The sequence below is a fragment of the Sphaeramia orbicularis genome, chromosome 8 (genome assembly GCF_902148855.1).
Source record: "Sphaeramia orbicularis chromosome 8, fSphaOr1.1, whole genome shotgun sequence".
NCBI lineage: Eukaryota > Metazoa > Chordata > Actinopteri > Kurtiformes > Apogonidae > Sphaeramia > Sphaeramia orbicularis.
This window is the reverse complement of record NC_043964.1, coordinates 48,562,357-48,575,336: the sequence shown is the minus strand read 5'-3', so window position 1 is coordinate 48,575,336 and position 12,980 is coordinate 48,562,357. Positions and strand designations below refer to the sequence as shown.

At 40.5% G+C, this 12,980-nt stretch overlaps 1 protein-coding gene across 2 annotated transcripts in view; it reads right to left on the bottom strand.

The window, feature by feature from the left end:
- The window catches only part of carm1 (coactivator-associated arginine methyltransferase 1), a 35,161-nt gene that overhangs the window by 6,991 nt on the left and 15,190 nt on the right, over nt 1–12,980 (bottom strand). For both annotated transcript variants that reach the window (XM_030141563.1, XM_030141564.1), the window contains exons 3-13: nt 11,888–11,994; nt 9,511–9,615; nt 9,242–9,352; nt 8,975–9,152; nt 8,799–8,889; nt 7,139–7,220; nt 6,898–6,983; nt 6,714–6,803; nt 6,483–6,620; nt 4,298–4,387; nt 4,070–4,182 (exon numbers count right to left, since the gene is read on the bottom strand). In XM_030141563.1, coding sequence (XP_029997423.1) covers nt 4,070–4,182; nt 4,298–4,387; nt 6,483–6,620; nt 6,714–6,803; nt 6,898–6,983; nt 7,139–7,220; nt 8,799–8,889; nt 8,975–9,152; nt 9,242–9,352; nt 9,511–9,615; nt 11,888–11,994 — 1,191 coding nt within the window. The remainder of the gene's footprint in view (nt 1–4,069; nt 4,183–4,297; nt 4,388–6,482; nt 6,621–6,713; nt 6,804–6,897; nt 6,984–7,138; nt 7,221–8,798; nt 8,890–8,974; nt 9,153–9,241; nt 9,353–9,510; nt 9,616–11,887; nt 11,995–12,980) is intronic.

Genomic DNA, 12,980 nt, shown 5'->3' with positions numbered 1-12,980 from the left:
ATATTGTTACCAACTCTTCCAATGCTGGTACTAAACTGAAACATGTCATCTGTTGGAATATCTTGTTACCTCTTTTTTTGTTTTCATCATTGTTTGTAATCTCTTACAGTGAATGCTCTTCCTCTATGTTAATGAACTGACATATACTATTGTATTTTACTTTGCACAGTCACAATCCTACTTGTCCCACAGGTAGAAATACGCAGTCACACAGTAGTAAAAGAACATAAAACTGCCTTGTATAGAATTCAACAAAGCCGTGTAATACCTTTATAGATTTTCTTATTTTGCTACTACACATATGGTATTGTATACACTCATAGTTGGTACGGAAAGTGTTCAGACCCCTGAAGTTTTTCACTGTTATATTGCAGCCATTTGCTAAAATCATATAAGTTCATTTTTGTTCTTCATTAATGTACACACAGCACCCCATTTGACTGAAAAAAAAAACAAAAAACAAAACAGAATTGTAGACATTTTTGTAGATTTATTAAAAAAGAAAAACTGAAATATCACATGGCCATAAGTATTCAGACCCTTTGCTGTGACACTTGTGTATTTAACTCAAGTGCTGTCTATTACTTCTGATCATCCTTGAGATGGTTCTACGCCTTCATTGGAGTCCAGCTGTGTTTAATTAAATTGACTGGACTTGATTAGAAAAGGCACACACCTGTCTATATAAGACCTTACAGCTCACAGTGCATGTCAGAGCAAATGAGAATCATGAGGTCGAAGGAACTGCCTGAAGCGAAAATGTCTCCAATTCTGTTTTGTTTTTTCAGTCAAAATGGGATGCTGTGTGTACATTAATGAGGAATAAAATGAATTTAGATGATTTTAGCAAATGGCTGCATTAACAAAGACTGACAAATGTAAGGGGGTCTGAATACTTTCTGTATCCACTGTACATGTTACATTAGGGCTGAACTGATTTTTGTTTGCTGCTGTAATTCAGACCATTCTAGTACTGGACTTATGTTTGGTTTGGATATTATTGACTAGGGGTGCAACGATACAGATTTTTGGGCCACGGTTTGGGTTTGGTTTCAGTACGTGTTTTGTGTGTAAAGAGAACTGTTTTTTTTTCCCAATATTATATTTTTATTTTGCTTGTTAGCAAAACTGAATTTCACAGTAGGAACAAATTATATCACGGTACTGAATAAAATTACACTTGTGTACTGAACAATATAACGCTTTCTTATTCCTTGACTACTTGTATACAGTTGTATAAAACAGGTCACGAGCACACATAAGGCCCAAAGTGTGCTTGAGCCCCTGACCTTATTGCCTCGTTGAAAAAAGTGCCCTTTTTATTTATTTATTTTTTTAAATAAATAAATTCCTGTTCTGCATAGGAATGTAAAAGAAAACAGCGGTATAAATTGCCAAGGTTATCTACCGTACACATTTCCTTGTCATAACGTGTCACGGTATTGTATGCGTGCTGAGTCTAAAGCTGCTTCTCTGTCCGCTATCTCACTGAAGGGCGGGACTTCCCCGCACTCACATGCATGTTGACAGAGAGAGAGAGGGCTTTCGCCTGCCTGGACAGGCACAAACACTCAGTGACCTGTAAAGCAGTATATAAAGCGCCAACGCAAAATCAATTGCAAAACCGAAAAGCTGTGGTCCATGAGGCGGATTGTCCCATGCAGGGCCGACCAAACGGTCCGGTGTTTTCCCGAGTACCGTTGCATCCCTATTATTGACTATAACCTTATTTTAGGCCCATGTTAATTACCCATATTATTATTTTGTTGACCTATGTCTATGTGTGTGTGAGTACCAACTTTATCATTTTGGCTGTTCTGATTGTGTCCAGGGTTTGCGTCCCTCTAGCATCTTCAGAGCGACTTAAGTTTATATTTAACACTTTCAGTGCCATGGGCCGATTAAATCGGCTTTACGAAAACAACCTGTAAAGTGCCACGGGCCGATCAGATCGGCTTTGGAGAACACGCCATATTTGCGTACAAACAAACCATCCACCCCCATTTCTTTCTCACATTTCGATGACGTTCTTTCTGTGTCCCCCTTTTGAGACCAAGCAGACGGGAATTTGAGGTCACGCGACCGAATAATATTTTTATATCTTTTTAATGTTTCTTATTCTCCGGTGTTTCATCAGAGGGAGCCCTCCATGCCGGGGGGCGGCTGTGGACTCCGGGGGCTGTGGCGCCTTCTCTCACTGGGGTCCGCTCCTTTCTGGTGGGTGGGGGTCCCAGTTGGCCCTCTCCCACTAGTTGGGATGCGGGGCTGTGTTGCTGGTGCCTGGTCGCCAGGGTCGGCGGCTGCATCCTGGTGCGGATGGCTCCCTGAGACAGCGCCTCCTAAATTGATTTTACTTTTACATTTTTGTTCTGGTCTACCCGTGCTCAGTCAGTCTTCTTAAGTATGTGTGAGCTTGTGGGTTTGCATGTATATGTGTGTGTGTGTGTGTGTGTGTGCGGGTGAGTGGGTGGGTGTGGGTGGGGGGCGGTACTGATTTTTAAACTGATATGTAAAGCACTTTGTGCTTCAGTTTTTAATGTATGAAAAGTGCTATATAAATAAGGATTATTATTATTATTATTATTATTATTATTATTATTATAAATTATGCAAATTACGATCAATAATGAATCGGCTGCGTCCGGTGCGTTTTGAATCTAATCAGCAATCGGTCGGATGTTACAGAGCGGTTTCCTGCAGGATTCTTCAAATATTTTAAAAACGATGCGAAATACTGAAAAACGGCCAAATTCTGTGGCACTTTTAAGGCTTATTAGCCCCTTAACTGTCTGGCACTTAAAGAGTTAACTTACATTTTCACATTAATCTTTATGTAGACATTTTTGTTCAATGCTTAGTTGAAAACTTGCACTTCATGACGGTATGTTTTGTGTGTCAAGTATACAACACAAACTGTATTAAGAAATGGGGCTTTCCATGTGGTTATTTTATATTAATTCATTGTATTTATGGAAAATGTCCTATACCTGTCATATATTGTTATTTAGACATAAATTGACTCATATCAGGGAATAAGATTTTGGGTCACATCATCCCCATCATGGAATCTTCAACACATGCCCCCACCCACCGATAAACTCTCAGTTTCTAATTTCAGTTACAGAGTAAGCCATCTGTCTGTAGTTATTCTTACCTGGATATGGCCTTGTGTACTCTGTACATGTGTACCAGGGGTGCAACAGTACAGGTAGCCCACGGTATGGTCTGTACCACGTTTTCTGGCCTACGGTTTCAGTTTGGTTTGGTTTGGTTTCTGTACGTAAAGAGAACTGTTTTTTTTTCTCCAAAAATTATATTTTTATTTTGCTTGTCTTGACATAGGGCCCAAAGGGTGCTTGAGCCCCTGCCCTTTTTGCTTTGTTGAAAAAAGGGTCCTTTTTATTTTTTTAGATAAATAAATTCCTGTTCTGCATAGGGATGTAAAAGAAAACGGCTCTGTAAAAACACTACGGTTATCTAGTGTCCGCATTTCCTTGTAATAGTGTGTCACGGTACTGTATGTGTGTTTAGTGTAAAGCAGCTTCTCTGTCCGCTGTCTCTCACTGAGAGCACTGTGTGCTCACATGCATGTTGAGAGAGAGAGAGAGAGAGAGAGAGAGAGAGAGAGAGAGAGAGAGAGAGAGAGAGAGAGAGAGAGGCACAAGTCGCGGCTGCATCTACTCTGTGTGTAGTTACTGCACAGATGAGATGTGACAGTGGAGCGACTTAAACCTTCATGAGTTATAAAGCCAAATCTCCCCCAATCACTGTTGAGGAGGCACAACAGTGATTGGACCTTAACTTGTGGGGGCGGGCTTTCGTCTGCCTGGACAGGCACACACACTCAGTGGCAAAGCAGTATATAAAATGCCAACACAAAATCAATTGGAAAACTGAAAAACCACAGTCCATATGGGCAGATTGTCCTGTGCAGGGCAGACCAAACAGTTCGGTATTTTCCCGAGTACCGTTGCATCCCTAACATGTATTGTGTATATGTTCTACCACTACTCCTTTCCACAGTGTGGACATACTGCCTGTGTTCTCTGAAATGTCTGAGTGTGTTCACCTGATACAGCCATCCCCTGACTCATGCTGTAGGCCGCCCCCGTGTTCCACATGTTCTCCGATGGGGAGGTGTAGTGTGAGCCAGGAGGGGGGTTGGGGGTGGTGCCTGTGTACCTGCAAATACACAACACAACACATGCACAGCACATTAGAGAGATGGCATCCATCTCTAAACATGACATGGTGCATTCAGGTGTTGATCCGTGAACTGGGATCCAGAGCAACTTACCTGAAAAATGGGTTCTTCAAGTCCAGAAGGTTGCTGGACTTTGATCCGGTCTGGTCCACCTGGGCAACAATACTGATGTCGTAGCTTTGTCTGTTGACAAAGACACCAAATCTGTATAAACAGTCCTATTCTCATATATTATTAGTGCACTGTTAGAACTTTGACACTGTATTTTTGTTTCTGTGTGCAGATTTATTTAAAGCCAACAAAGTACAAATCTGCAGAGACAAACACTACACCCATCCCCAAACAAAACCAAATACACCGTTTATTTCAATGAGCAAATGGTTCCCCAGCTGAGCATTAAGTAGGATCAAATCAAACCTAGTTCTCACTTGAAGAGAAATTCAGGATTACAAATCAGAGAGGGAACAATAAGGAATGAGAGGGTGGCACAAGAAGAGAAGGTGTTTGTGTCAAACTTAGCAAATCACAGTGAGAGGGCTGACATGGATACTGGGCTTCAAACTAAGGACGATAAGTCAATTCCACCTGTTCATGTCCAATACTAACTCTGATACTGATGTTTACCCATCTGACATGTGAGAAAAAACAGCTTTATGGCAAAACTTTAAACCTGAGTAAAAATTAATCAGTGCTCTCCAGTGTTAAATGAAAAATTTACCTTAATGTACACCAATAATGAAAAGACAGAGGTTTTCCACTAAACAGTTTGTTTTTGTCGTGCCTGATATAGTTTAAAAGACCCACCCTCTGGGGTGGGTGGGGGTAGAATAGCATTATATGTGCAATTTCATGGTATCATCGTGTGATCAGTTTTTCAGCAAATCATACAGATTGGTTTATTAAACACATAAATAATGGTGCCATCTAAACCAACATTCATTCTTTATGACTTGAGCACCTGTTACTGTATTTGACAGAGGCTGCTGCATTATGGTTTTGGTTCATTAATGTTTCTAGACTGATGAGTTTATTAAAGTCAGTTTGTAATGCATTTTTAGAGTTGGTAAAATGTCTTTTTCTCTCTGACACCATGAGTTTGACTCATCCTGAATCTGTATTAGCTTTGTTAGCGTTTCCATTATATGAGGACCCACAGATCAGAAGATGCGCTGACCATTTCACATTTATTCATGAATCGAGCCACAACGAAACAATCAGTGGCTACTGATTATCTGGTGTTCATATTCATAGCATAAACAGGGCAGACAGATGAACTATGAGCTGAGCATGAAACTGTGCATTTCTCTGCCTGTATTTGAAAGACTTTCTCTAGGTTTGTAGAAGATGTAGAAGATCCATCCAAATATGTAAAAGACTTGTTGGTCTGTGTCATCTAATGAAGTGTCCACTATCTGTGTGGTTCTCTGTGCACACTGGCCCCTGTAGAACAGGGAACTGACCCAGACCCGCAGAGACCCAAACCCAGGTCTCTCATCAGGACTGAAAATGACATTAATGCATCAGATGAATGCTTTTGTCAAAAGTAAGTCAGTGAGAAAAATGATCCAAACAGCTTTGTGTTGCTGTAATATGTAGGAGACCTGATTTTCTATGTCTCTTTCTCCAGTTCTGTTATTGATACTCCAGTCTTTAATTATTTGGCCCCGGGGCCTGTTTAGCACCAAGTTTTGCTACCCATCAACCCCCCCCGGTAATACTGCAGTAATACTGGTCCAGAATGATACAATTTTTTTTGGTCATAACTTCATCTACAAGAAGCCATCAAACTACAGCCTAATCCCAGGAACCTCTGACAAACCAGAGGAAATCTCTGCCTGCACTTTCCACAGAGAAAGGAGTTTATGGTTGAGTTTGTTAATCATCATTCGACCTCAAAAGTGGTTGTATGATGTTTTGGCCAGAGCTCACTGAGTTGGCAGGTTGATCACATGGGGTCAGAGTCTGGTGGTTCAGGATCAGTCTCTACTGTTTTATGACTTTGGCTGTCATTCATATCAGTGTTTGTGTGTGTTTTGTATCCTCCCTGATGCCGTTTGTGCATAACGTGCAGTTAGTTTCATTTTCACTGCCACTGACTCAAAGGTTGATAGGGTTTTTTTCCTCACCTTTTATTCCAAAATTAATGATATCATCCCCAACCTCATAATTTTTAACTCAAACCTACTATGATGGGGTGTGTTTAAGTTCTACCCATACCCTGATAATGAGTCCATACAGGGCCGTTAGATGACAGGGACTGTCTACTCAGTGCTCATACCTCTTGTTGGCCACTAGCATGGCGGTGCCGGACAGCGTGTCCCCAGCCTTGGTGAAGAGTGGCGACTGCAGCAGACAGCGGACCTGGTACCAGTGGGTCAGAGGTTCTGTGGGTGCCGTGGACAGCCATACGGTCATCCTGCAGTGAGGACCGGACAAAGAAGGGGGGGTCTTGAACTTCTGGACACTTTTGGGGAAACGATATTTGAGAGAATCCTGCTCTGTGACTTACACTGATCCCATAAATGCCACGTCAAACCAGAACGCCAGGCCGTGCACCAGGCCAGAATGCATCATGTGGAACTTAAAGGGAATCTCTATCCTGAAGCAGAGAGAGACAGAGGAGAAGACATATAATCAGCAGAGGACTCCAATTACACAGACATGTGATGGACTGACAGAAACACATCACCCACCTGTACAGATCCTCCTCTTTGGCTTCCAGGAAGTTGACTGTGTATTTGACCGATTTGGCCATCAAAATACGGATATCAAATGTGTCCTGGAATGGGAGATCTGAACTCAGCATACAAAACAACAGCGAATCTGACACAAAGACAACAATGTCCACAAACATAGACACCTCACTGTTATACTCGACTTGCTCTAAAGGCAGCATTTACCATTTAAGAAATGTGTGTGTGATGAGATACGAACCACAATTGGCTGGCGGAAATACTCATCCACTGCTGCCCCACGCAAAGCAGACAAATCTACACCGTGGAAGGACGGCTGATACCTGACAAACAAACAAAAATCACACTGACATTTTCTATTGCTTTTACTTATGCAGTACATGAAATTGAAACATGCTGTCCATCGACCCCAGTCAAACAACTCCTCTGAATGCTTCCTCCACTTTCTAATTACTGTCAACATGAAGTATATGAACCCCACCATAAACCCTGTACTTCACCTGCACTTTCCTCTGAATCACAGGTTTAGGTCTTCTTGACAGTTTTGTCAGGGATTGTTGCCTTTTGTGTCTTTTCATGTTAAATAAAAAACATTCTTTTTCACAATCACACTGAGCCCATGAGACAGCACTGGCACAGATAAGGGTTTGAGTGTCTGACAATGACATTACGAAGAACATAACGAGCTGTGCACTTTTAATCCCCCTCGACCAAATATAGTGTAAGATTCTGTTGAAAGTTACTGCCCTATAATTTAGATTAGATTGTCTTTGTGTAAAACTTATCACATATTTAGATTTGAAAGTACTCAGACATTATAACTGCACAAGGTCATTTGACCTTGAAAAAGTAGGTCAAGGTCACCTATTTTCAATCGGCTTCTGCTCCATGCCAAGATTCATTCACAGTATAAATTTGGTGCATATATATCAATGCATTCTTCAGATAATGCGATTATGTCATTGAATGGACAGACAGACAAAACAATTACAATACCCCTTGGCCGAGGGGTAAAAACCAAAAGCTTGTAAATATTCAACTATCGTCACATTTCACACACTGGCATGGCTGAGACAAACCAAAATCAAATATCCCCTTCCAATGATACTTAAAACCCCTGAAAATCTGGTTTACAATTTCCTCCATAAACAATGTATGAATAGCTTATAAACCCCCCCAAAAATAAAAGAAATATTTCATGTGTAACAGGCAAAAATGATATGAGAGAATGAAGTTTTGGGTTTATATAGTTTTAGAAAACACTGGTTACATTAATGAATTCAGAGACTATAAGGATCCACTAGAGCCTTGCTTACACCTTTAACACAGTGAATCCTAAATAAACAGACTTTTAAAATACAGTCCAAACAAAAATCCTGTTAGATTCTTTAACGTTCAGTGACATACAAATGGTTAATTTGTGTCAGTAAAGGAAAAACTTCTGGCTCATTCGAATACTGCACAGAAATAGCAGATTAAAACTCTAGCTCTTTTGTTTATTTTAAACAAATTGCATTTGTCATGAGCAGTGCTGAGCAATGCAGGAAAGATGGAAGGGCTGTCAGATGGAGCACGTGTTAGGGGAATATTTACACATGGAGTGGCATTGAACCCACTGGCCCAGGCATTGAACTGGATAAAGAAAACACCACAGAAACTCAAGCAGGCCTTCCTTCTTCAACAATCCAAATCTTCACCTAAACTTGTCATTTTTAGCTTGTAGTTGCAGCTCAGAAATATTCTCATTTCATGTAGAGAAGGAGACTTTGAAAGTGCTAACTTGCAGATAGTGGACAACTTCCTTTGAGTCAGATCCAGAGCAGAGGAAGTTAAGCAGTTCAGTGCAAAAGCCCAGTAGAAAGTGTAGAACATGGGGTTTTTGGTGTGTTGTCCCTTCTCACCAGAAGTTGGCCTTTGTGAACTGCTCCATGTAAAGCTGCTCGTCTGTGAAGGGGGCCAGGTGGACGTCACCGATAGTGGGGAACATTTTACCTGGAACACACAAAGATGTTTAGTATTGGTCCTGTTAACTCTTAGTGGTGTGCCCCGTCCCATGGACCCCCCCGTTCATATTCACCATTGGGTTTGAGGAACTTCTTGGCGTGAAGGTAGCTCTCCAGCATGCGCTCATTAAACAGCATGTAGCCCATGGGCTCCGAGATGATGATGTCCACCTGCTCAGGCAGCGTCACCTCCTCCACCTTCCCCGGAATGACCACAACCCGCTCCCCGAGGCGGTTACTGTTCACCAGCACCTGTGGGAAACAGGACAGCTTTACTAGGACTGAAGTCTAGCTCTGACACCACAGCGAACAGGTCCTAATCATAGCAGGCGGTTTCGGACCTCAGCGTGCTGGGCCATGGTACTGGCCTCGACGGCGTACACCTTCCTGGCTCCAGCCTGTGCTGCGAAGAAGGACAGGATCCCTGAGCCACAGCCCACATCCAAAACCACCTGCACAACAGAAAAGACAAAACACCATCACTGTCAGCAGCAGCTACAGCTACATTATAAGACTGAAAGTAAGTCCCTTCTACACTGGGAGAGAGAGTTTAGAGGCATTTCCACTGCCTGAATAAAACAACTCTGATCCAACAGCAGTGTCAGCTCACCTTGTCCTTAAAGTCAGTGTGGTTCTGCAGAATAGCCCGCTGGTAGGTCCCTGTCCGAACATAGTCCTGCATCATGTTCTGTTGCTGGGAGAGGTAGCCATAAAACTGAAAGGAAATTAAAAATTTAAAAAATCATCATTACTCATGTATTTTGTGTTTCTATCACATCAGTCTCAATGTTTACATCCAAGTCCCAATATTGTCCATTTGGGAAAGTGGCAAATAATAACTGTAACAATAAAAATGGTTAAGGAGTGAGTTATCTTTATTTTTCATCTCTTTTGAGAGGTGCTCATGTGTATGACCAATCAGGGAAAAGGTCATCAGGTAAAGACACTTATGAGCTAAAACACAAGTTACCAACCGAAAAAGGCTTTTACATTGGAGTTGTTTGAGGATGTGAGCAAAGCAGACTGTTTTTACTAGTGTTAAAAGAACAGCCACAAAACAATGAACACCAAACCCTGTATTGTCCACGTGAATGTTCTGAATTGGGTCTTATTCCACTTGGAGCATTTTCTGATAATGACATATGAGACATACTGATACTATTCAGTTTTGGAAGTCTTCTGTGGATATGCACATAGCCCATTTGGAACATACATCTGAATGAGAGTTTTTCCTGCAGTTGGGATCATCAATAGGCACAAAGTCTTATCACTGTCTTTTTATTTATCACAATCTGACCTCTTTGTCAAGGAATTTAAGAGAATATTCAATATGCTTACAAGATTTTCAGATGATGTTTGTTTACTACATGCACTAGCTTTTCCAAGCTACGGGACACAGATGAAGTGATAAGAATGACCCGAAGTGACGTGAAATTAGACATCTTTCCCTGGTTTGCACAAAGACACATAAAAATACCAAAACATTTCATGAAACAAATCATGTAAGGATAAACTGAGTGGGCGGGGCAGTGTGTGACTGACAGCTCAGTTCCACGTGTTCAGCGTTTTAGGCAGATTAAATAAATTTGATTAAAAAACTAATTATTTGATACCCCCTAGGCAGAGCCAGGTTAGCCGATTTGAGTCTTTGTGCAGGACTATGTGACAGCTGGTAGTAGCTTCATATTTACTGTGATGAGAATGTCAGTGTTCTCATCTGACTCTGGGCAGAAAGCAGCTTTCGCATTTCCCAGAATGTTCAACTATTCCTTTAAGCAAAACACAAAAGCTAATTAGCTTGCTAGCATATAAAATAATGCCAACGGGGATGGTTTTTTTTTCTGCAGACGTTTATTTGGCAGCTTGTTCAGCAGGTGGAAAAGAAGTGTCCATGTGTCTATATTAATGGAAAAGGACGATCATGTCCTTGTTCCCTGTAAGACAGACTGTCGCCTCTAATGACACACCAAGACTTTCTGCTCTATGCAAATGCACTTTGACAGAATGCACTATCCAATTTATTCAATGCAAATTCTGTTGGAACAAAGTACGCATAGCTCTGATATTACCAGATAGGATGTGTCATCATGAAGACACAATGAGCTTGCAGACTTGTTAGCTTTACACAAATAAAACAGGATTTACAAAATGGGAAATTCTGAGCCAATAGTAACTTGGCCAGTAAACACCAGTTTTAATTTGTTTATGTTGATATTTATTCCTTCTTTAGTGACAGAAAAGTAATGACATCTTCATCCTCATGAAAAATAGGTTAAGTCAACTGTTTTCAAGTCTTTAAGAGCTTCATCATACTACATTTGAATGAACATGAATTCAGTCATACAAATTTACGTGATAGCCCCTAATAAAACACAACAGATAAGTACTGGCCCGTAAAATGACATCTTACATATGTGGACATCAGCAACATGGAGCCAAACTGTTCTCTGTGCCACTCCAGACTGCGGGTTCTCTGGTTCCCTCGCCATTAAAAACAGCTACATGTAGGCAAATTCTCCTGTCAGTGCTGTTGATTAATGTACTGATGAATATCTGGAGTTGGTCTTTAAGTCCTCTCTGTAGCAGCTCACTGCTTCTCATGTGTTAATACTAATGCTAATGGATAAAGCTAATGCTAGGTGTTGTGTGTATTAGGATGGGTAAAATGCAGAAACCAAATTTCCATACAGGAACAATATAGCGGATTACCCTTCAACCATTTAATGCTCCTTTAAATCAGAATTCTTCTGTGGTTTACAAACAGCCATTTATGACTCAATATCCCCACTCAAGCATGTGAAGCTATAAATAAACACTACAACAGAATGGTAACATCTGAGAGACTGAGTAAAAAAAAATGTTCCACTGAATGACAAAAAAGAAGCTTCATATAAAACATGTCCTGGCTTGTGAGAGTAGACCAGTTTTATGAACCAACCGACAAAGACTCCCATTATGTGTGTGACGTGTGTGTTATCTCCTCTCACCTGGAAGTACTGTACAGCAGAGGACTCCTCTGTTCTCTCACTGAAGACTGAGCGCTCACCCAGATGTCCACGACAGTTCTTCAGGAGATTATAAAAGGACTGAAAGTCTGCAGCGGGACATAAACAGCAGTGGTCACACTAGAGTCACAACATATAGTACAGGACATATTTCTGACTCCAACACATTAGTTCAGGAGTCAAACAACTGCGCATGTTAACAGGCTTAAAGGCCATAAAAGGAGGCCAATTAAATGTGTAGACCTGTCACAGCTATTAGACGCCAGATTGGTTGTGATTATTTGAGCAGACTGATACCTTTGAGGCTGGTCGAGGGAAGGTTAACATCTAGATCAAAAATAAGTTTAAAATCACCTTTTGAAGACTTATATATTTTGAAAGTATGTTACATCTAGTGTCCAGCACAAGTTTTATCTGTGGCATTATATACAGCATAAATTCATGTTTGCATTCTTTGTCTATCAGTGCAATTCAAAGCATAACTTTGGTCCTCTTCTATTGGACTTACATAATACTTTTGCTACTCTTTTTACAGTGGTTAAAAATATCTAATAAACTGAGATAAATATATGTTAAAATGCATTAAAGTAGTTTATTAAGGTATTTGAATTTGTAGATATTATATATGCAATGCATATACTAAAAAATATGCTGAATGAACAACTGAAACTTGTAATTATTCTCCCTCGTCCATGTTACCGAAACACTTAGCAAAACTCGTGCTATTTTATGCCCTTTTATATATTGAAAAAATATAAACTGTTTACCGTTTTGAAAAATGACACACTGAAGGACCAACAGTAAAGATTTTACAGTTTTATGAAAATTGGAACTGCAGTTTAAGGCAGGTTTTATTAAGGGGTCAAAAACATGTTAATTTTCTGTCCATCCATTACGGAGGGGTTTTTACTATTTTTAAGCCAGAAAATTAGGTTAAAATATTTTTTTCAATTACCCATCTAAAAGTGCTCATTATTCCCAGAAAAATGAGATATTATTAATCTGTCTACCATATATAACTGTGAAAGGGCAAACAAAAATGTAGTAAAGCTGTCTATCCATTACCGCTTGGCCA